The sequence below is a fragment of the Lutjanus erythropterus genome, chromosome 5 (genome assembly GCF_056507025.1).
Source record: "Lutjanus erythropterus isolate fLutEry1 chromosome 5, fLutEry1.hap2, whole genome shotgun sequence".
In the NCBI taxonomy this organism is placed as follows: domain Eukaryota; kingdom Metazoa; phylum Chordata; class Actinopteri; order Lutjaniformes; family Lutjanidae; genus Lutjanus; species Lutjanus erythropterus.
In genome coordinates this window covers 32,020,655-32,046,232 of record NC_139321.1, presented here as the reverse complement: position 1 = coordinate 32,046,232, position 25,578 = coordinate 32,020,655, and the positions used below count along the sequence as shown (strand labels likewise).

Sequence of the window (25,578 nt, the reverse complement as noted above, 5' to 3'; positions counted from 1 at the left end):
TGTGTGCCTGGTGGAGCTGGAGGCAGTGACGGACTGGGATCAAAAAATGGCTGTGGGATTTGCAACAGATTGGCCCTGTTTTTAAGAGTCCGATCTGTTGGCCCCCCATCACCCCAGTCATTTGGAGCCCTGTTTCATTTTCTTTTAGCACAACTCTGACGTAACATTAAATGTTATGCCCACTCAATTTTAAAGGGACAGTTCACCCCAATATAAAAAAGATTTTCCTCTGGCCTGTAGTGCTATTTATCCATCTGGACGTTTTTGGTGCGAGTACAGTAATAGAGTTTTGGAAATATGAGCCTTAGAGATGTCTGCCTTCTTGTATAATGGGACGAAATGGCACTCGTGGTGCTTGTGGTGCTCAAACTGCCAAAAAACACATTTGAAAAATTGAAAACCAGTGTCTCTTTTCAAAAATCATAACCCAGTTACTTAAGATAATCCATGGTCTCTGTTGTGAGCATTTTCATGGAGAAACTACTTCCTAGTAGAAAGACAGGATTTCTGGTAGATTTTAAAGTAGTCACGGCATATTCTACAGCAGAACAAAAGAAGGTCTGCGGATTATCTTGAGTAACCGGGTCACGATTCCTGGACAGAAACACTGGCATTTTCTTTGGTCCTTTGAACACCACAAGCTGATTTAGTCCCATTATACATCTACAGCTGATATCTCCAAAACACTGCAACTCACACCAAAAAAATCTAGAGAGATAAATAGCACTACAGGCCATGGGAAAAATATTTGTTCTTTTTGGAGTGAATTGTTCCTTTAAATTACCACCCTCACCTTTCACATGCAACACTGAGGGGATCATGAGATGTGTTTAAAAAGTGCAGCTGTGCCAATCTCAAATGCTTTGGGCAGCATGCATAAAATACTTTTTGAATCAAATTCATCAAAGACAAAGTTATTTTATTATTGTTTTTTTTTATCAGCGCAATAGTGACCCATTCTGACAGGCCCGAGCAGCCCATAGTCGGATGGCCTTTCTGGCATTTGCCCACTTTCCAGATGGCCAGTCTGTTACTGGCTGGAGGTGGTGAAAACAGTCAACAATGACTATTAAATTCAGCCTTTTTGGGTAAAAGCATTCACTTTTTTTCATATTTTTTATGAATTCTTGTGCTTGCCAGTGACTACACCAGAATTTAGTTACTGCATACAAATCTGCTGCATCTGGCGTTGGGATGTTCTTCTCTGTTTCAAGCTGATAAGACCTGCTTTGCATTTGTACATAAAAATGTTTCCTCATACAGCTTTAAACAATTACCACACATTTATCAGACCGATACACATTTTAACTATAATATAAACACATTTTAGGGAAATCCCTCCTCACACTTATGCATTCAATCCTGTTGTGCTCATTAAATAAACAAATTATATTAGATTCCCATAAAATGTTGTTGAGATGTCCATGTTTTGTTTACACCTCCCAAAATGTCACACAAACAGTGAAGAGCGCTGGTTGCAGCTTGGACATAAAAAACATTTCCATAACCCTAAAAGCAGTTGCACAAATGGACAACCAGTAACCAGCCATATGATGAAATCTTCATTCAAAGCCTTGTGACATATGAGTTTTATTACGGCGGCCTAAAGCACGGACTGCTGGAGCTGGTGTCAGTCACTCAGCTGGAGTCATAAAGGCCGACTGAGAGACACACAGTCTCATAATAGCTTTTATTTGACTTGGATGGCTTTCCTTCTGTTAGAAGAAATAACAAATAAATATCATGGTGGGTAAACAAAACAATAAAAGATTTATTAGCCATGGAAGTTCTCTGAAATATGACTTTTTAATGTTTTTCTTTATCTTGTTCTCATTCTCGCGCTTTTTTTTCCCCTCTCCTTTTTCGTTATCATTCTCCACTCTGTTTGTCAGCCGACCATGGAGGGCAGGGTGATATAAAAGAAATGCAAATCATAGAGATAATAAGATGGATTTATGGATATAATTAGATACTTAGGTAGATTGAAGGAGAGAGTGATAGATAATGAATGATAGAGAAAAGAGAGTGACTGCGGGATAGAGAGTGATAAAAGCTTTGCTCTCTATCTGTTTCCTATTTGCTGTGTCAACGTCAGCCTGGGAGCAACAAAAACAAAAAAAAAAAACCTCTCAGAAAAATCCCATCCCAACCCAAAAAGTGTCAAAACCTTCAAAACAAGAAGTGTAAACACAAGGAATATTTTCCGGCTGTGCTGCACATTAAAATATCATAATACCATTCCTGTCTGTCAAATGTTTGCCTTTTTTGTGCTCCTTCGTTACCGCAAACGCTGAGCAAAATTGCACATAAAAGCACATATTTTCTTTGCCTAAAGAGTATACAATGCCAGGCACATACTTTTCCCATCAAGGCTCGCGGAGAGAAAAACGGGGGAACGCTCATCTCTTGTCAAACAAAAGGAATGAGCCAGAAAACACAGGGCTGAAAGGGAAACGTCCAAAACGATGAAACCTTGTTAGTTTGAGGAAATGAGTTTTCTGTTTTCCGAGCACGGCTGGCCAATTAACATTCAGAGCTCTAATAAAAGTTGATTGGCTCTGGAATAACGCACAACCAATTTTCCTCCTGTGTACGTGAATGTGTGCGTGAGTGTAAATTAGAGGGCGTAAGCATGTACAGTATGTATGTGAGGGTTTATGTATGCCTGACTGCATGTGTGAGTATGTTTATTCCAGCGTGTACGTGTGTGATTGTCTGCCTGTGAACGCTGACCAATGAGAAGCGGAGTTTCTTAGCTGCGTGACAGGAAAATGTTATGATTATGGTTTGTACATAATTACCTTTCTCCACAGAGGGGTTGGCTGATTTCCATGCTGTGTACTCAACATGTGTGTGTGTGTGTGTGTGTGTGTGTACTGTAAAAAAAATCATATAGGAATTTAGTGCTGTCAACTTAACTTTCCTGATTAACGTAACCTAAATCTAAAAGTTTTTTTTATTCAAGTTATAGTTATAATTTGCATTTTTCCCCCAGAAAAAAACAATGTATAGACTCATATAGACATGATCCCTTTTCAGTCATCACTTATGACCCATTAGATGTGTGTGGTGGTAGTTATATCTGCAGAGAACCTGCCCTTTGCCTATATATACTTATTTTCCCTCAGTACATGTCCTGGTATCTTTCCGTTGCATTTACTAACAGGTCAGACAAATTCTACTGATTCTACCTTTAATTAAACTTAAAATTTCTATTACATTTCTAAATTTAAATAAAAAAATTTTGAAGTCTTTTGACTTTAATTGATGAGTTGAATGAATGGCCTGTTCTGTACTGTGTACACTCATCCTGAGCACGCTCTCTCTTCTGGAAGTCATCACATTTGTAGCCTGGTTTTCCGACTGTTCAGACCAGGCTCAAAATGTAACCCACCACTGGTCCTGTGTGCAGCGTTTCACTTGATGTTGCCCAATCAGAATCTCAACAAAAGACACTGGTGTCGAAAAGCAGTAATGAGAAGAAAGAGGCAGAGGAGAAAACGGTGAAATTAGCTGGGGCAGAGTGGGTGGGGCTTTATGGCCACTGTGGCTGCAGGGTGAATCATTTTTTGAGGGGCATAAGGCCAAATTGAAGGGGCACAGTGGCCATGGCCAAACTCTCCTGACACCTTTCTTCTTATAGTTTGAAGAAAAAAATATATAATGGAAACTGTGAGTTTCTGTTTCTCTAGTACAGTTTAAGATAAGATTTTCCTACCGCCTTACACTTAAAATAAAGTAATAAATAAAGTAAAAAAAGCTACAACACTAGCAGCTGTAAGTTCTGTTTGGAAATGAAGATCTGACTGACTCAAACTGAGAAAATGTAAATCAAAACCAAAATTGTTTTCAATGTGTGTCAGTGTGACTGAAGAGTGTTTTGTTTCAACGTAATATCTTAAACTTATTAAACATATTTTCTCAATTACAATGTTTGTTTGACTAAAAACTATTTGTTGAGAATTATTACAAAATTATCTTAACAAATAGTTTACTTTTACAGTGAGTATCAAAGACAAACAGAAAAGTCCAGGCACTAGTTTGCCGCTCTGTTGTGTGTGTTTCCTATCTTATGCGTAGTCATGTTAAGTGTGTGCAGCTGCTGATTGGCTCTGTGAGCACATGTGTGTTCAGTATGTGTGTGTGTATCCAGCCCAGGCCTGACTGGCAGGACTATAGGGTGATTAGCTTGTCTGATATTTCATACCTCTCCTTCTCTCTCTCTCTAATTACATTGTGCTTTCTGAGCTGATTTTGCCTGCCAGGCCTTCTCCCTAACAAACAACACTAATAGAGTTAAGGCCAGGCTGTTGTGTCATGTCAAAAATCATTTGGCTCATATCAGTATTCATTACAGAGGAGGAAAAAAAAGGGGGGGGACTTTGTGTGTCTGTTGTGCAGTGTGTGTGTTAAAGAGGAAAAGAGTCATCATTGAGAAGAAAGAAAACACGTTGCTTGATGGTGGTATTAAAATATGTCTGTGTGTGTGTGTGTGTGTGTGTGTGTGTGTGTGTGTGTGTGTGTGTGTGTGTGTGTGTGTGTGTGTTCTCGGGTTTCTCAGAATAGACGTGATCGCTTCGTTTTTTGTTTTTTTTTCGCCAGAACAGCCCTGCACTCGCTGTTGGAGGGCTTAAGTTAAAAAAAAAAATCTTTTACATTAAAAACATGCGAGACACACACACACACTCTGGTCTTGTATTCTTTCTTCCTCTTTGCTCATTCTTTCCCTGCCACTGCCTCTCCATTAATCACACACACACACACGCATAAATGCGCACACACACTTCAAGGCAGCAGATGGACTCATGCCAGCAGTATTTCTGATAGTTCCTTTTGTCTTTGAAGCTCTTTGGACCAAATTGTTCCACTGATCATAAATGTCATATCATCCTTCCCCTCTCCCTCCCTCCATCTCTTTCTCCTTCTCTGCCTTTGTACTGTAATTGGCTGTGTGTGTGCGTGTGTGTGTGTGTGTGTGTGTGTGTGTGTGTGGCGTAGATCAAATGTTTGTGGTTTTGTTTATCATTTGACTCCATATATCTTTGAGTGCTTGGAATACCTCAACTAATGTCTCCTCCCCCTGTCTGTCTCTCTGTCTCTCTCTCTCCAGAGACCTCAGCGAGAACCAGATTCAGGCGGTTCCGAGGAAAGCTTTCAGAGGAATCACAAGTGTCAAGAACCTGTAAGCACAATTACTCCCATCTTTCTTCCTCCCACCTCACCCATCTTGTGTTCATGCACCTGCACAATCTGTTCCTCTCTGTTTTCTGTGCTCTTGAGCTTGAATTTTATTATCCCACATTCAAGTTTGACGCAACTGCTGCAGCAGTTAATTTTAATGTTTCCTTTTCAATCCAAGCTCAGCTGAGACAAACTTGTGCTGTTTAAACCTTTATCCAGTAGCTTTGTTTCAAGTAACAATAGCAAAAACAAAACTTTGCATGGAAAAGGGGAAACCCTGGGGTCTCACCTGCTCCCCACTGTCTTTTGTAATTTTCTGCCACGGCTCTCTCAAACTAACACCCGCTGTGTGGCTACGTTAACCCACACCCTAGCCTGACAGCCATGCAGGACAGCCAATAGGGAGACAACGTGTTATGAAAATAGTCAGAACTTAACAGGTCATACAGCTTTTCTGCGTCCCTGAACGGATATAATCAGCTTTGCTTGACATATTGACTGGATGTTATGACAGCATTGGACGGAAAAAATAAAGCAAATCCTGTTGAGCTGATTGGTGTATTCTTGTCACATGTCCTTGTGTGCGTTTTCTGTATTTGGAAAAGTTGAGATTCTTCCATCTTGGTGTTCAGCAGAACTTGTGCTTTGCAACAAATGCACCCTTTGATAGTATTGCTTTCGGTTTTGCTCGTCATGTATTGAAATTAATGATCATTTTTGCATGCAAATGACAAAACATCTGGACGGCCCCTTATTGTCAGTCCAAAATCAAAGCTATCAAAAAGGGGGAAACTGTAGTGATAATACATGAATTTAAAGGCATAATATGCAAAAAATAATGTGTAGACTCCTTTACGTGGATTTCCTTTTTTCTCATTATGTGGCTGTGCTCAGAACACTTGCGACCAACTCAAACTGTCTGTATTTGACATCTTTATCGTGTGTTTATGAAAACTGCTACTGATTCTGTATCTTTTAACCTGTATTATGTTCACAATTTGGATTTTATCCCAAAGAATTGGAGGAAATCTGTGATTCCTTGATATGGCATGAAAACTGAGCTTGAAAGTGCTTTATTTTCTCTTACAAGTGAAACCCCTTGATATATTTTCCAGTTCCTCATAATGTGTCAGTTATTTCCATTTTCCCTGCACCTCCCCCATTTATTTAGCATTCTGCCCTTTTTCTCCTCGCACCTTCTTCTCTACTTCTCTACTCTGCTTTTCCCACTCCCCCCCCCCCCCCCCCCCCCAATCTCTCTCTCTCCTCTCTTTCTGTCCGGAGAGGTTTTGTCCTCACGTCAAGCATTCAATAACCCCCTGTCATTTATTCATGATGTCCTAATCACCAATAGTGTGATCAATACGCTCCCAGATCAATGCCTCTCATCAATAACGGCTGATCAATCCGGCCTGATGCTGCATAGGAAACTGCTAGACAGACTCTTGGGGGTAAACAATGTCCTCACTGTGAGGGAGTTCGATACCGAGTTAGATAGTGTAGAAGCAAAGAAAACAGAACACAGTAACATAGTTTTAGAGTACAGTGACCAGGAGCAGATTGTGGTTGTGTAGGATGGTTCAGGTTTGTTACACAACGGGACAATATAAAGCTGAAAAAAAAGCAAACAGATTTGCTCAACAAATCCTTTCTGTGTAAATTAAAGTTTGCTGTTGTGTTTTATCAGCCATGACTGACATGACAGAGGGAAGGAATGGAGAATAGGAAAGAAAAACAGAGCAGAGTATAATAACTACAAGATGCAAAAAGATAATAACCCATCCTTCTGGATGCTCCCCAAGCCTTATTTCACTACCAGAGCTGTTGACTGACAGAGAAAAACAAACAATATTCTTTGGCTAAATGAGATGGAAAGAAAAATAGAGAGGGAATCAGAGAGTAAGGGCGTGATTGTGATCTTAATATACAGATTGAGCAGTTTTTTTTTAACAAATTCCATGTGTGGGCATTCACATAAAATAAGATAAGAAGTTTACAAAAAAGATTTTAACTTAGAAGTAAATCAATCATCACTGCAATCACTGATGCAAAGAGGGGTCATAATTGATTGCATTCCTCCTGTATCTGTCATATTTATCCTCTGGAGGAGCGATAGATGAAAATAAAACATCATTTATTTCATTCCAGTGTGCCAAAAGTTCCAGAACAGCTACAGAAAAAGAACTAGTGGTGAAATGATTTTCTTTCTTTGCACCAGTTTAAGATCCAAACATAACGCAAGCCAGACTACCTGTAGATGTGGTTGGGCAGATCTGATTACATTCGGCTCACGTAGCATTAACATTTTGCATCGACATGTGTTTTTCTTTACTTGGATAACTTGTCTTGATACAGATCACATTTTAATACGATGGAATGCAAGAGAAAATTCATCACTTTTTATGTGAATAGAGAAATAACAGACCGTAGAATGCTGTAATTGACCAATCAGAATCGAGTATTTAGCAAAGCTGTGAAATAACTGCTGCTATCTGCTGGTGATTATCAAAAGCTCCAGAGCAGCTACTTATTAAACCGTGTGGTGAGATTGTTTCCCCAACTACAAAAAAATATTCATCAGAGTTCTGCTATTTGGCATCCACGCTTAGTAGTCGTGTTTGTAACTATGATTAAGTTACTTTAGAAAGTAGTTCAGTTGCTCTTTTTCCACTGAGGTTTTATGTTATCTTGCACCTCCCAAGCGTACATCAAACTGTGTTTTCTCAACAAAAAGTAATGACTTCACATAGATTCTCACCAACAGAGAACTGGGCCCAGGTTTGGGTTGGCACAGTCATCACAATATTTCACCCCACTTGTAAAAACACTGATTAGCTAAGCTTAGAAAGCACACACAGACAATTACAGCAACTGCTTGAATTTACTTCCAGCACATCCGTACGATCAGCCAAATACATCACCTTAAAATGTAGAGTTTAGTGTCCTTGAACTGTGAAGATCTATGTGTTTCCAGCGCCTTTTCATTGGGCAATCTGTGAATTGATTAATATGCATTTTGCTACAAATCAGTAATTCACAGTTAGGCGACAGGCAAATGTGCTCTTCTGGTTAGTTTCCTCTCCCAAGTGTGATGTAAGTTCAATATGGCCGCCAAAGTCCACAGGAGATTATTACTCTTAAGTTAAATGGACCCGAAAGTGCCTGTACTCGGTGCTCTGTACTGCTGTGTGTGTGTGTGAGGGTGTTTGTGTGTGTATGTAAGTGAGTGAGTGTCAGTTCTCATGGCTGGGTTCCAAACCTTTGAGTTCAGGTTGGCCTCTGATCATCTAATCCACTCTCCCGTCTCACATCGGACACAATCCAAGCTAAACGCCACGCACCACCTTACCTCTTTCACCTCAGATTCACTCAAGTATTTCACAACCATCTAAAGTTCAGTGTCAGAAAACAACCAACTATAGAGCAAATCTCATCTTAGTAATGTAAATGTTACAGCACCTTGCATGTTGATATTAAAGGGATAGTCTGGATTATTTGAAGTGGGGTTGTATGAGGCTCTTATCTATAGTCAGTGTATTAGCTACAGTGGACAGTTTCTTCATGACTTTCTCCCCTCGAAAGCTAACGTTTGCCACGTCTTACACTTCAGGTAAGATAAAGTTGCAAGGGACAGCGATGTTGGTGTTGGTGATGTATATTGTGCGAGACGAGGCATTTAGTTCACTGAGTGGTTTCACACAAAATCACCTACCCTATCAAAAAGTTTAGCTACCTGAAAAAAGTCTGGCTGAATCAAAATCAGTTCAAGAGTACATTATATTTCAAATATTTCCACTGCTTTACCTTGCCAAAGCACCGAAACAGCCTCCTCTGAAGCCACCAGACTTCTTTGGCAAAAACATTAGTTTAGCCTTGCAGGGCTGTAAACAAAAGCTGCACTGATTGGTTAGGTTGTTGGTGTTATTGTGTAACTTTGGCGAATCCTGTCTTACCTTTTAAAACACCCAAGTTGCACAATAACACATACCAATCAAGACCAGCAAATCTCTATTCTGCATTGGTATCTACTGTAGGTAAGATAGGTAAGACACTGACCATCATGCAACCCCATTTCATATATTTTAAACTATCCCTTTAATGTCTTTAATCTGTGTTTATCCAAGGAAGGTTTGCTGAGCATGAAAGCTCTTCTTGGTATTTCCATGCATCACATTCATACATTTACACGCATTTACACCTGAAAGCCACCCAGTATAACCACAGTCTCCTATGGCTCTCCCACAGAGCAGCTCCGATGTACAGCAGATGAAATTTTATATGCGTTTCCAGACTTTTCACATTGGATATGTTCCACTCTAAAATGCTGCACCCTGCCCCTAGCTTTTTAATACCAGACTCTCTTCTAACATCTTCACTTTCTGCCAAAGCTATAAAGTCATATCAATCAAATTTGACGGTAAAATTGTCTCTTCCCCCGTTAAAATGTTTTGCGCTAAATTGCTTTGACCTACAAAGTGAATCATTTTACTTTTTTTTTCTGCCAAAATTAGGAGTGACTCAGACATCTAAAGATGGGTCACTTCTTCCTCCTCCTCCTCTCATCTTCCTTTCTCTAGTTACTCCTCTTGTCACCGCGTCTATCTTACGCTTTCTTCCTCCTCCTCAAATTGCATAACTTTACCTCTCCTCCTTCACCTTCCATCACCTCTTGCTCCCTCCCTTCATCTTCCTTTCATCATATCTTGATCCTCCTAGTGATTTCACTCTCCCTTCATCTATTGTTCGTCTTCTTGTCTCTCCCATCATCTGTCAGTCTTTTGTTTTCCCTCCTTCTCTCTCTTTTTCTTAAATCCCTCTTTCTTTCCTGTCTCCTCTCCTCTCCATCCATCCCACCCTGTATTGTTCACTCCATATGTACTCTCCATCTTTCCCCCACTCCTCCCTCCTTTTTCACCATCCCTCCATTCCCACTCCCTCCTCATAGATAGATAGATAGATAGATAGATAGATAGATAGATAGATAGATAGATAGATGGATACAATTTTTCAAACATGTTCCCGCCTGCACCAGAACCCTCAAAGCTGACCCACACTCGCACCCATGATTAAACACACATACAGTCACTCACTTGTCTCCCTGGTGTTCTTACTTGGCACAGTACTACTGCAGCACACTACATGTTTCCATAGTGATGACTAGCCTAGCTTGAAGCTATCAAAAACTAATACTTTTGAAACTTTTTACAAGCAGCAAAGGCACTGATGACGTTATTCTCACTGTCTTAGAGCGCATCAGAATCCTCCTAAATGTCCAGTTTAGCCTTTGGCTATCTAATGTTCACAATGTAGTATCATCCACTGGCTATTTTTACTTTTATGTCAGTTTAAGCTATTGCCTAGCCTACATCGCTGTCAGATCATATAGTGATGTTCTTTTGTTTGGCAGGATGTGCAGGAATCAAAGGTTATGTCATAGGCTTTGACACTAAGATCCTGCCAGCTGAGTAGACTTGACATTACTGTATTACATTTTAATTTCTGATTTCTTGTGGGAAAAAAACATAACATTGTTTTGTATGTGCTATAATACTGTTCTCACTTCCTCGCTTCCTGCCCCAGTGAATTTATTATTATTAAAGATTTATTTTACACAATGTTTTTGCGGGTTACGCAGTGAACACCCACAGGTACCTGACCCAGTTTTTATTTTTTTGTATTAGTTTTAAATTAATCATCCCCTCCCTTAAATTCTCTCACCCCTAACTTGGTCCATTTCCTTAAAGGCAAAATAGCATTTGATTTTCCCAGAAAACTATGCATAGACTCATGCAAAAATAATTCCTCTCAATTATCACCTAAGACCTACCAGAGGTGTGGCCTGCATCCACTGAGATCCCGCCTGTACCGTCTTACTTTGCTGTGTTCGGCACAATTTATCAACCCAAAACATCAGTGTTTGACGTCCAGAAATGAGACTCAACCATCCTTCTGGTGCATTTACAAACAGCAACTGACTAATCCTACATATTCTACTTTAATATTTCTCTCTCTTTTCTTTTTCGCACCTCCCTCCCCCATCCCTCCCTCCATTAGACAAGGTGACTCCTGCAGTAAAAAGGCTCCAGCCCTCCATTATACCACAGAGTAAAAAAAACGTCATGACATTCTGTCCCTGGTGGACACAGCATCGATTTCCTCGTATGTCTCTCTCTCTGCCTCTCACTTTGTCTCTCTCCATCTCTCCCTCTCACTTTCTCATCTGTCTCACTCTCTCTGTTTGTCAGAGGGCAGGGTCTCTATCTCCATCTCTCTTGGCTGTTCCCTTTCATGCTGCCCAGTGGCTAGCATAGCATCGTATGCTATTTATTGCACTTCTTTCACACACACACACACATGCATACACACATCCATGTGGACCCTTTCGACCCTCCTATCAGATTGACTGCTTTGCTGAAACTGCCAAGAAGCTGGCAAATACGATTACTGTAGGCTCCTGCTAACCTAAGGAGACAGGTATATGCCATACATCTGTGCGTAGGTGTTTGTGTGTACTCCCCTATACATTGTGCTGACTGCTGGTCCTGTCATTCCCCTAAACTCAACCTGTCAGTCAAACTACAGATCATAAAGGTAAATGTAGAGTTAGAGTGGATAGAAATTGCTGCGCCCAAATTCCTGTGATGCGCTCTGTTTTATAGTTTTATCTATGTGTCATATTCTGGATGCTTATCTTATGGTATCTAATCTTATCTAATCCAATTTTCTCTAATTTAATCTTGTCTGATCATGTCTTGTCTGGTCATGTCTTGTCTTGCCTGGGCTTGTCGGGAAAGTTGTCATGTTAACCACACCAGTGAATGTCCAACAACGTGGCTTTTTTGGCATCTACCACCTCTGAGGTCTTTGCAGCTCTAGGATGCAGCTTATCTGTTTTATTTTATTTATTTATTGTCTGTTCTTTTAGGTTGTATTTTATTTACTTTATGTGCTCCATGCGCCAGACATCGAGTCTCATTAGCAACTTGAGATGTAAGAAAGAAATTGGAGAGTATAAACAGATATCTGCGTGTGAATGCAGATGCAGCATGTTGCATGCCTCACATTAGTTAGTTGGTTTTTCTCAGCCTGTGTTGACACTTCATGCAGTGCAGCACAACCACTATCACCCCAGCTATTAGGCTGCATGCTAATAATGAAAAAACATTAATTGAACAGGACTCTGTTCTAAGGCAGGCCTGTTTGTTCATTCTGTGGATCGTTTCAAAGATAGGATATTTTTAAAATTTGCCATTTAAAAGTCCTCACCGCCAAGTGGAGTTAGCTAGAGTTAACTCAACCATGTGAAGAATGTTCAACAATAACATTTGGCCCCCGTGTGATATTTTTCCAAGGACATTGGAAGGTTCATTAAAGTAAAAAAATATATAAACAAGTCACAGCATTGTTTTGTTTCATGTATTGCAAAAACCTTGTTTATTCAGTTCAATTAAAATTTAATTCATCCCTCGGGGGGCAATTCAAGACAAATTGAGACAAGCTGGCTTACAAACATAACAGCATAACATCATGACAAACAATTAATTCACACACATAAATGCAATGTAAAAATGCTAAATATATTTGCATACAGATAAAAATCTAATAAAAGATTCATCACTGAAAATGTGAATTTTACAGGTGTTATGTTGAAAATGACACACCCCTCACCGTCTTTGAGCTGTCAGCATAGTGCCATCTGTCAACACAACATACACTAGGTTCAAATGGCACTTGCAAACATTTGCTGACATATTCAGTCTGAGGGCGGATATTTCATACAGCTGTTGGTGGGGACAACAAATACTGCATGTCCCAGTTGGAGCAAAAGTTACTTTCCCTAGTAATGATTTGATTCAGTTACTGGAAAGGTAATTAGTAAAGTAATAAGTAAAGTAATTCAGTTACTTTTGAAAGAAATTGTGCGGTGTGCAGGAGGCTCTGAGAAGAGTGATACTCTGCGTTTCATGAGTCTGGACTGGGACGTCTTTTGTCATCTCTCAAAAACATGAAACACAAGAGCACACATGTGGTGAATGGATTAAACTGTGTCTTCATCTGCTCTAAAATCATCTGCAAACATTAACATGTCCAGCTAACTAACACATTAGCTTAGCTCTTATCCCGGCTGTCTTCCGCAATCATGGTCTGGCTGGGTAACCAGTCTCAAAGTCCACTGCAATAATTGAGTTGCAGTGCTTCCTTTTCCCACGTTAATGAGTGTATTTCTGTCATCTATCATGTAGATATACCTGCTGTTTTTTCACCAATGTTTGCTGAGGCGTATTCTAGCTTTAGCCTTGGCCTTTTAGCATTAACGTTGTATCATGTACACAGCTGTCAAGTACCTAGACATTTGCATGTTCACAGGGTTCTTGTTTCAGAACGTGTCAGATGTTACCATTAAAATGTCAGCTGGAGACGGATTTCTCAGTCGACACGAAGTGTTAGCACTAGCTTACACCAACCATCTACACTTGAAATGAAATCTGCTTGTGAGGCATTATTTTAACCAACAAAATCCACCGGCGTCAGCAAGAATTGCGAAGCTGCTTTTGTTTATGTCTCTAAGGATTCAAAGACCTCATATTTCAACAATTACTCCCAGTTTCGATGTTAAATCTGCCACCGTTGTCACTGTAAACTGCATAAATGCAGTGCAGGAGTGGAAAGTTTGGCAGGTGTAGCAACAGTAACTACAGGAGGGCAGTGCTTAGCAGAGGGTCAGTTATTGCTAAGGACATGTCCCTACTATTCCTACCCAATTCTGTGGCCTTGATTTGGTCCCCTTCTGGCATACAGAACAGTTTTCACAGTCAGAGGAAAGTGTATTATAAATAATTAGATTTTTCTTTTTGCATCTTTTCAACCAGCCCGATACACTAAACCCCACCCAACCTGTGTCCCAAACAAGTAGCCAACAACAGCAGTAGAATACGATCCATCGTGTATCTAAAGGTTATAGAAGAATATTTAGGAGGTAGCTGCTGAAAGATGTCTGTTTCCAGTGAGGAGAGACAGAGAGGCAGAGATAAATTTGATCGACCGCAGATACTATACGTGTGTCATAGTCATGCTTAAATCACAACATATGTGACTCACTTGTGCTGGGAGGCATAAAGCTGTAGTTGGATTACAGGGAAGCATGGATGCATCAGATAAGGTAGAGCTGTTTCATATGCCCTCACATTACACCTCAGTGCCCACACAGACACGTTTTTTTTTATCTTCTGCAGCCATCACGTCCTCATATTGTACCTTGTTTTCCATCTGCCTGCCTTCTCGCTCTCTTACCCACTTTTTTATTGTGATAGAATTTAATTCATTTTCCCCACTGGGTCCACCCATGCTCGACATCTACACACTCACGGTACCTTCAGGTGCTTTGGAAGAATGTAATATGTAATTTCTTCAAACAATACAACCATACAGTGCATCGGAGTAAGAACAAAAAAGAACCCGCCCCGTGGCTTTACTTCTTTACCTTTCTCCTTCCTGTCATCCTCTCCTTTCTCTTCTCCCTCGTAAAACGCCTCCACGCTTCACGCTTCCCTACCCACAATGCAGTGCAGGATGGCCGTTTGTTTGAATTATGACTACAGCGCCTTAGAGAGAGGTGAGAACATTGTGTCGGCTGCGTGCACACGCACACACACAAGTTTCTGACCTGCGCCGCTGTGTGTCTCTGTCATTGCAGATATTTGCCTTCAGTTGTTTTTATGTTTACCACAGTTCCAACAAAAGATGACTAGAGGAGCCAGGAATATATGTAGTGAGAGTGTTTGAAAATCTAGAAAAAGATTAATAATTTGTTTCATTTTGATCTGTAAATGAAGGTGACAGCAGGAGTGATAATGCACACACATTCATGTCATTTCTTCCCAGCGAAAGCGTACCATGACTTGCACCAGAGATATAATGTGGAAGAAGACAGAAGACACAGTAGCCAGCTTCCGGAAACTGTTTACTCAGATTCCCATCATTTCACCAACCCCCTAAGTTCTTCTTTAAATGGCAGGATGTGGCTAATTCATTAAAGGTCGTGACCAGCCAAGACAGGAGGGAGAAAATGTCAATAGCTTCTGTCTGAATTGCAGCATATTTACCTAGACAGCAGTCTCCTAACAGTCACATTCTTTATCACAGTGTTAGGATTTGTGATCCAGTCTTCATGTAAAATTAAGTTAAAACACATATTCAGGAATCTACAGCCTTCAAAGTGGAGCTGTTGCAGTGAGGGAATCTCCCCTATGGTGATTTAGGCTGGTTCAACAGTGGAATATGTGGGATTAGCACCTTTTTTTGTTAGTATTTATGCAGTTTCACTTGGTAAAATAACTAAGCGTAATGTCATGTGTGGATGTCACCTCAAGTGCTTACTTTCCTTATGGTCCAAGTAAGCTAGCTGGTGGGCGCTAGCCATGGTGACACTACGCTGGCAAGCAAATGAATTCCTGCAGTTTGACCATTTCTTTTCCACACATGGCTTCATCAATACCTCTAGAGCATGTGTATCAAGTAAATTCAACAGTACATGCAACAGTAACACACACACACACACACACTCACACACACACACACGCACAGCTGAGCTAACTTTAGCAGCAGTTCAACATGGCCCTGCCCATGGTAGTAGTCACATTATCCACTCAACATGCTAATACCAAGTTCAACAGATTGTCTGACAAAGTAAACCCTAAAACAACATGAAACATGGCAAAATTTACTGTTTCCAAGTTTGGTCAGTCTATTAGCTTGAACTGTTGCTGGCCTTGTTATTGCTTGTACATGTTTTTGAACTGTTCATTTATGTACTTAGTAGGTATTTCAGTTATTGTGAGAGCCCTACGTGAAAGTGTTGTAAAAAGTTTTAGCGAGAGACAGAAATACTTCTTCTGCATGTTTTCCCACGGAGTATTCAATTAGATTGTAGAGTTGTTCAGGGTTGCCAGGTTTGACTTGAACTTTAACATTAGGCAAATGTGTTCCCATCTCTTTTCACTTTCCTCTTTCTAACAGAGTTATAAAAATGTGAAATCCACTTCAATCAAATCTAAGTTTTTTTTTCAGTTTGTCTAATTCGGTATGCAAAAGAGACTCAGGGTGGAAAGCCATTTGGTGTCCTTGACAGCATGAACCAATCTCAGTTTGGAACAGAGGTGGATTAGCTGGACATAATTATGTGAAAAACATGACATACCTTCCTGTACCCTTGACTATCACTAAAAGCAAACTCATCATTTGCAAGTCATAGCCTGCCATGTACTGTACAAATCATCAGTTACTGCTGGACACATGCAGGAGCATCCTTTGCAGTTGGGCTTAATGATTTTGAAGAAACATCTAATTGTAATTATTTTCATTGATATTGCAATTGCAATATGATTTGCCAGAATTTTCACATCATTATTCCCATTTTCATTGTTGTGTTATTTTTGTCAGGGATCTGGTTTAAACAAATGTGTTTTTTGCAGTAATGTGCAGAGTAATGTGTTGGCCAGGACACTTCTGCAGCACCACAATATTTAATATAAAATGGCATTTTGACACACATTTCGCCTTCAACAAATATTTGAAAATTGCAGTAGACCATACAGTGATTTTGATAACCTTTTGATTAATTGTTCAGTCCTACTTTGCTGATGTCAATCCACTCTGCATTAATCCGACATCAGTAGTACTAAAGGTTTTCCCAACATTTGATCTTGAGATGAAGCCACAACGCAGCAGCGCGAGCAGCCCATGCTTGTCTCACATAATACACAAATGCGTTAGTTTCATAATGTAATTTTTCATAGTAAAAAGAACCAGAGGAGACAGGGAGAGGTGAAGAGACGTATAAAAGCAAACAGAAAGGTTTTAAAGGACTGTTAAGAGCTAGAGGAAGAGAGAGACAAAGTGAGTCCTCTAATCAGCCCTTTATTGTTCACACATTCTCACATCTTTAATCCTCTTACGACCCCTCAACCCTCACCTCTCCTGTGTTCTTCAGTCTTTTACTTTTTCCTTCCATCTAAATCATTATATTCTCAAGTCTTTACTTTTAGCTTTTTCACAACCTCCGACCTCCTCCTCCTCTACTACTCTTTTGGTCCTTTGTTTTCCTCTCTCCAGCGGACCCCCACTTCTTTTATATTTCTTTCATTTCTCGAATCTCACTTTACTCAGTGTCTTGTTTCATGTGTCGTATCCTTCATTAGGTGGTCTTTTTATGTTTTCCCCATCATTCACCTGTACCTTTTCTTTGGATCCTTTCACCAGTTCTGCTTTTTCCTTTCTCCTTTCTCTGTTTGCCCATCTCACCCTCATCTTTCCTGGTATGTTTCTATCTAATGACAAGTGACAAAGCGATAGGCTCACTTGACAGACAGAAAATGGAAGATGGTAAGAGATCTTACTAGCTGACATTGAAATCTGCGCAGATTCAAAGTTTATGCAAATGTGCAGGAATGATGAATATTTTAAGGGACGTTTTGGTCACCAAGTGTTTTTCGACACTGTCCTCCTGAGAACAACAACAGCATCAGTCATTTCTGTCCTCAAAATGTGTTTACATTCAAGTGACGAAACCCTCGAGCTGGGATGTCGTTGTGGAGTGGCAAAGAGGGAAGGGAAGACATCGAAATGGATGGACCCATGTGGTATCTTTAACCACTTATCTTTTAGTTTGGAGGGTCGTGGGGGCTGGGGCTGATCCCAGCTGACACTGGGCGAGAGGTGGTGTACACTTTAGACAGGTTGACAGTCCGTCAAAGCACTAACGCATGGAGACAAACAACGTTTCACACTCACATTCACACCAATAGAGTTACCAATTAGCCCAATCTGCAGCAATTAGCCAAACCTAACTCTAACCCAAACCACGATCTTCCCTTTGTGTGCCTAAACATAACCAAGCCTTAAAGGAGAAAACCATAAAATGACCCTGATATGTCTTTAGAGATTAAGGAAATATGCTGCGTTGAAATACACACTTCTCTGACAACAACGCTACAGTTGTTAAACTGAGCAAAATGTTAATGGAGTCTGGCAGGCAGATTCAGGCAATCTCTTGAACCCAAACTCCAGAGTGTGTATTTTCAGAGAAGTGTGCTTTTATTTTCAGAATAAAGAGTTTTTTGCTTTATATTGATAGACAACTGACAGTTATAAACAGCTGATCAACATACAGTGAAGGACTCATCCTCGCCTGTTATTGTCAAATCACAAATGTTGCACTCATCTTGCAGGCCTGCATCCTGCCTGAGCTTCAGGGGGAACAACTCGCTTCAACTGTAGATCATGTATGAAATAGGATCTCAAACTATTTAATATACTGTCTATGGCTTCAACTCACTATTTGGACTGCAGTACTCGTTTTAGGATGTGCAGTTGTTACATACTGTTTCTTTAGCCACAGTGATCTCACATTATCAGATGTATTCATGTTTTGTAGTGGCAGTGATTACTGACGAGACAAATGATGTCCTCCTGCCGATAATGCCGACTTTTGTTGTGTTAAATTTGTTCTCATGAAGATGAAAGTCAGATTTAAACAAGCTTGCAAGAATTTGCAAGTTATTTCTTTTGTCATTTACTTCACAAAGCCTGCATTTGACCAAAACATACAAAGTGATCTACTGAAGTAGTAAAAGGAGACACAGCAAAGCCCATTCATTATTTATTCAATGTGTCTCCATCACTGTTCATTGTGTAATTTCTTTATCAACAAAAATGTTCTGCATCAGGCAAATGGGAGACATTTTTTGTCATTTCCATTTTGAAAAAGTGTGCTATTTGTATTCATTTTAAAAAAGGATGAGTCATTATTTGTTGATATTTATTGGATAGAAAGTAGTTAGCGTGTCTTCCTTCTCTTCCTCTGTCCTGTCATTAATTACTCAGTCAGTAGTGGTTGCTCACTGATGTCTTCATGGAGCGGCAGGGTTGCTGTGTGTGTGTGTGTGTGTGTGTGTGTGTGTGTGTGTGTGTGTGTGTGTGTGCTTCCCTCTGCTCCAGATGGTAGCAGAGGGAAGCATTGAATCAGTCTGCCAATAGGCCTTATGATAGACATGATTAAACACACTAACTAATTATATGAAGGGAAATTAAATTCTGGACCCCCGTTCTATCCCCTTTAACAAACATCTGAAAACATAAAAGCACACACAGACGCACACAGACACACACACACAAGAACTATGAATGCAACAAATGTAGAGAGCACACACACTAACACAGACACGCAAAGTACACCCTCATCCTAGATTGATACCAATCATGTCAGTGCTAATCAGTGCTTGGTGAACAAAGCTGTCAGAGGAATCCAATCTTATCAGAGATGATGGAATCGTTTACTGTGGATGAGGATGGAAGATGAAGTACATGGCCGCCAATGTGAATTCACCAGTTATTCTCAATTCTTGGAAAATTACAGATGTGAGGTTTCTGGGGCACAGTGGTAATATCTTCTCAAAATTATCATAACACAATCCAGCAGAGTTCAAGACATTTGATCACTTGTCTCACCGTCCTTGTCTTCAGAGTGGTGGGAATCCCCCGTCCTCACATCAAGAAGTTATGAGTCACTGCTGACATGGTGAGACAATGGAGGCAGATTAGTAGAGATTTGGCCCCCTCAATTTTCAGTTTGTAATCCAGTGATTTATTTTATGAACAACCAAAAAGGTAGTTTGTCAGTACCTTCTGAAACGACCCGTACAACCAAAAACAAAAGTTCAGCATACGAGTATTTTCTGATCTGCCAAGTTTAGGCGTGGTTAAATTTTAGGCCCTCTGAGGTTAGGGGAAGCTCCCACACTAACAGTGATTGTTGGTAGAAGACAGGATGTGACACCCAACCAGTCTTCCCAAACTCTTTCCTCAGCGGTTTTGGGTTTTGACAACTTAGAGTGGAGAACCACTATTTTTTTTTTAGCAAGAACAGGGGTCATTTTTAGCATTTTTTTTCCCTATCAGTGCTGTTGTTAAGAGGAGGACAGTCTCACATCTCAATACGACTAGTGCCAGACAGGAATACTGATACTGAAAGACTCTGCAAAACCTCCAGCTCATGTGTTCAGTGACATTTTTTTATGTCTGGTTTTAACATTTTTGAAATTCTTGCTTGCTGCAATATTTCCTCAAGGTTAGCAAAATACCACAGTTATGCCAAAATGCACTATGGTTAAAGTACAGTAAAGGATAGGCAACTGAAACACTTGGTAAAGGTCAGGGAGAGGTCATGAACAACTGTTGTTTTGCTGAGGTTAGCTAACTTAAGATGTTTGTTAAGTATGTTGCTTTTATGGGTCCTCCAGCAACATTACTTGACCATCTTAAAAACTGATTTTCTTTTCAACATAGATTAGCCTTAACATTGCAGGAAGTTTCCACTGGGTACCAGTCTTGCTCAACTGTTGGAACACAAAGTGAGAATTGGCAAGACTTAAGATGGGTCAGTTGCAAGATGTGAACATTTTCATGCAAGAAAATGTTATGTGCTACACACTAATTCACCACTCCAACCCACATTGGCAATGAACATCATCTCTGAATGTACATTGTGAATAGCAGAATTGTCAGATGGTTTGATAGGTAATTACTGATTACTGGACAATACTGCTTGGATGAACAGAATGACATGGATGGATTAAATAAGCCAAGCCTTGATAGAGATCTTTGTTCTCTAGAATAGCTCAACCTTAACCTTCAGTGTTACAAAAAAGAGCAGGACAAAAAATAGTGGCTTTAATAAGTGTAGTCAACTTTGGCAGTACCATGTGTCTCCATATGGCTAATCAGGCTGTGTGCCAGTTTGCTTTTCCTAAAAAAAAAACATGCTTTTTAATTACATAAAACACAAACATGGCACAGCCATATGTTGGTATGATCCCCAGACTCACTGTATTTTAGAGTCCAGTCATTTAACAGATGCTCACACTCACAGCTCCTCTTCTTCCAACAAGTAGCAGGAAAAGAAAAAAAATACTTTGATTAAAAACATGGCTTTTAACAAGAGCACACAACCCAATCAGATAATTTTTTTTATATCAAACAGAACACTTGTTTAGTGCTACACATTGGCAATCCAAGCAATCTTTACCAGTCGTGCTCAATTAATCATATCAAGACTGTAAACAACTTATCCCTAAATCACCTCTAAAATATAATTGGATTGCATCAAAGCAGATCAAAACATTTCATCAGTCTCTGGAAGCCTTTGGAGGGCCGAAAATAATTATGTAGGGAGCCAAACCTGGCCTGTGGGCACTGAGTTGTTTGGTGTTTACTGTCTTGAGTCCAAACTGAACTCCTGCCAGCCGCTAACCACCAGCAGTTGGTCAATATCTGGTAGAAACACACGAAAAAACGTGCTTGCTCTACTATGACCCTGTTGTGCACATCAGAGCTGCCTTGAGGAAATTTCAAAATAAGACTATGTTGATCAAATAAAGACAGTTACAGCATTTTGGCTTTATAGCTGCTTTTCCAGGTATTGTCTAAATGTATATGTCGTTTTTCAATTTGGTTTGATTTACAAATTGTAGTAGTGCTAGTTAAAGGAGGATCAAGTGATCAGATAAGAGGGACCTGAACACGATAAGATAATGATGTAGCCTGACATCACCAGACCAGTTCACAAATTTAAATTAGTCTTAGGCCTTCATTTGTTTCACTCTAAGAACATGCACCACACATTAGCCATCTCACTTATTAACCTCCACATCTCATAGCAGTTATTTTTGCTTTAATATATTTCAGCCTGCTATTGCTATATTCAGTCTGCATCTCCCTTCCTCGTTACGGCCTGTGAGCTGGTCATAACAAATTGGGGGTGTGATAGGTCCCAGGGTCAAATACAAGTTGAGCTCCTAATTTGTTACAACAAAGACAGGAGATGCATGAGTTTAATGGCTAATACGTGGTCTAAGGTGTCAGTGTGAAAGAAAATAAGGCAATGCAAAGATAAAGTGGAGCAGGGCTTGGTGAATGAACCGGTACTGGCATCTGGGTCGGTGGGCTTAGGTAGTTTGGGAACACTGGCCAGGTGTCCCCAGCTACTCTAATGGCCCCTTGGCTTCACCCGACCTCAGACCTAAACAACACACAAACACATTCACACAGTATGAAGGGCCCAGGCTCCGGGGCCGCCACACCTCTCAGTTAATTTTCAATCTCCAATGGTGATTATCAACGGATGCAGACCAAAATGCTTCCGCACTTAACTGCATAGACCAACCAGTCAGAACAAAATGTGTGATGTAGTGAGCCCAGCAGGGCCTGGTTGGTAAATTAAAATTTACCAATAGATATTTAGAATTATATATTAGATAAATGGTTCCAGGTCGGTTAGACATCTGTCTGAACGGGAGGGGGAGCAGGAGGATTTGCCAGAGCAAAGAAAAGTTTTCAGATTTGTCTGGTTCCCAGGCAAGTAACATTCCTCAATGTTAAGCGTGGGTGGACCAGAATAATGATTTAGGCTGGGAATCTAAGGTCATTCAAACATGTTTTGTGTTTGAGTCAGTGAGCTGCATTTTCATTAAGGTTGTGCGATGTCTACCAAATTGACATATGACGATATCCACAGTAAAAAAAAATATCAGAGGCCTTGTTGTTTGGGGTCTTGCAGCAGTTAGGATTGTGCAGAGGTGTGGGGGGGAAAAATATGTATATGTGCTTAGAAACAATCATTATCATTAACGTTAATAACATTTTATTTCTCTAATTCACCTATTTTCACCAATAGTCCCTCTTCTCCGTCAGTTGCGACCTTGCATGACCACAGCCGCAGTTTGTGTAAAAGATAGAGCTGCTTGCAGAAAAGAAACATTGAGCGTCTTGGCCTCTCCTAACTGGTCAGTTTTAATTAGAAAATAATTAACGGGACATGGAGGGTAACATTAGTGCAGTGACCAGCAGCAACGGCTCCTTTATATTTTCTCTCTCACCGACAACTCCTGCCTTGCAGCAACTCTGAGGAGACACACTACCTCAAATACAAAGGTCAGTTGTTACAATGATAGAGCATCGCCCATTAGCTCAACCCTAATTTCCATAATTTAGGCAACAGAAATAAATATTAATTGCCCCATATACAGTATAATTTTTGTGGATTTTTGGTGTGTTTGTGACATAACCTCTGAGCTCTGACTAGATGTGTGTTTATCATCATGAAACTCTGGTGGCGCTGAGTAACTACAGATACATCCACCTGACAGAAAAGAGCATAACGTAATTAAGAGTGTGGCATAATTAAGTTATGAAAAACTTAGAATCAACAGGTAGTTGTGATATGACATGCTGAGATCGGCCCTGCAAGTATGTTTTTAACACCAACCATGTCCCTCACGTGTGAAAATATCTGCGATTTTACAGCGTTTAGCAGCACTTTCCTCCTGGGCTTGTTGTGTTGATGTGCATGCAACTAATCATGTGTGATGGCAGAGAGAGATCATATCATCAGGCTAAAAGCAGGCAGGGGGCTGACAATCTATAGTGCTGAGGGACTGCAGCTGCCTTGTGTTGTTTCCTCTTTGATTTTCTTATTTCATTTAACATTTTAACTCTGGCTTCACGCTTCAGGCCAATTAACTTGCCAGAACACAGGGATTTTTCCTGGCACTGATGTACAGTAAACCTTTTAATGTCTATTTTTCATTTATCATATCTGAAGTCACTGCAATAGTGTCTTTCTGTGACCTGCCGTTTTTTTTTTAAATGCAGCTACATATTGAAGTGCACTTGAGGTGTACTCTAGCAAATACATTTTTCAGACACTCTGAGGACTTACCTCAGATTTTGTTCCCACCATACACTGACACAAACATGCACATATAAAAATAAACCAAAGAATAAGTTGCTCCTGAAGCCCTGATGTAATTTCTGTCGTCCTACAGAGGCAACCCAGCTCCTGCTTTGGGAAACCACCATCCTCAGGGTTAAAAGCTGACATGACTGATATAACAGGTGCCGCGCTGTGCCAACAGACACCAGGGCTATGTAGAGAAGAAGAAAAGGAGATTTAAAACGTTGATAAAAGAAAACAGGGAGAAGAAATGGATTAGCGATGGATAGATGGGGTGTGAGAGGAGAAAAGGTGAAGGGGAATCACAGATGAGAGCAGACGAGAGGGCACTAGAGGAGAAAAAAATGGATTATGAATGGAGAGACGGGAGAGAACATGAAAAATGGAGGAGATGGATGCTGGGAAATGAGGGGGTATAGAAGAAAAAAGTCAAAGAAAAAAAGGATTAGGGATGGAGGGATCTAGAGGAAGAGAGATGAGATGGGGAAGGGGACAAGGAGAAGAAGATTAAGGTGGAGTGATATGCTTTTATCTTCTAGTGTCTGGAGAGTAACTAGCCATTCTGTGTGTGTGTGTGTGTGTGTGTGTGTGTATGTGTCTATGAGGGTGTTTGTGGACCTTGATGATTACATGTGTTCGTCTGGGTGTGTGTTTCTGTAAGAGTGTCTGTGTGTCAGTGTTTTTTTTTTTTGACTGTGTTTAATTACGTCTTTTCCTCCATGTATTTGTGCATGAGTGTTATTAATGCTGCAGGGACATCAGGTTACACAGTCACATTGTGGGGACTCGCCGTCCTTATTGGGACAAAAGTCCCTGTAATGAAAATGATGAGGGTAAGTTTAAGTTTAAGTCAAGGTTAGGGTTGGGTTAGTGTTTTTCTGTTCAGGGATCTCTCTCTGATTCTGCTGCATTGCCCTACAGATTTGGACATCCTGTGGGGGAGTGGGGTAGGGCAGGGATGGGATGGGTTGGAGGAACAGTTTCTGGGGGTGAGAGTGAGGAATGAGTGTTATTAGTAACTGTTCCCCATCACCACCTGGTGGTTCACTTGGATGGACCTGCCTCCCTGTGTGGGAGGCTGGGGTTCAAATCCCGCCCTCTGCACTATGCAAGCAAATCCAAGCATGGTGTCCTTTTGGTAATCACATGACCACTTTGCAGGTGACTCCAGGGAGCAGACGGGCAAAGTGTTGTCTAAGGGTAGTTTTTGGCTGCCACCTGGGTGGGACAGTGTCAGGTACCAACTTGGTCAGACTAGGTCGGCCACATAGTTTACCATGAAATCAAAGAAGATCATATGGGTATATAGTACATATCTAAGAATATGTTTGAATGGCTTGGTGGCTGACCTGGATGAGCCTGCTCCCCCAAAGTGGGAGAAACGGGTTGGTACCCCAGATTCAGCCCAGTCTGGGCATGGTGCAATTTTGGTAGGCCTAGTGCCAGCCCCATGAGTCTAATATAGTTAGCCACATGGATCAGGGAACAGAGAGGCCGGTTGCTGTCTAGGGGTAAATTATTAAGTTCTTGGCTATTATCGGTGTCGGGAAGCGTAAAGCCTCAAGGTGTTCAGGTCGGGTATTCAGTCCAGTTATAGCATATGTGGAAGG

At 40.5% G+C, this 25,578-nt stretch overlaps 1 protein-coding gene across 1 annotated transcript in view; it reads left to right on the top strand.

Moving 5' to 3' along the window:
* The window catches only part of slit3 (slit homolog 3 (Drosophila)), a 361,584-nt gene that overhangs the window by 190,442 nt on the left and 145,564 nt on the right, over positions 1-25,578 (top strand). The window contains exon 5 of the mRNA XM_084719660.1: positions 5,111-5,182. Within this exon, the coding sequence (XP_084575786.1) occupies positions 5,111-5,182 (72 nt within the window). The remainder of the gene's footprint in view (positions 1-5,110; positions 5,183-25,578) is intronic.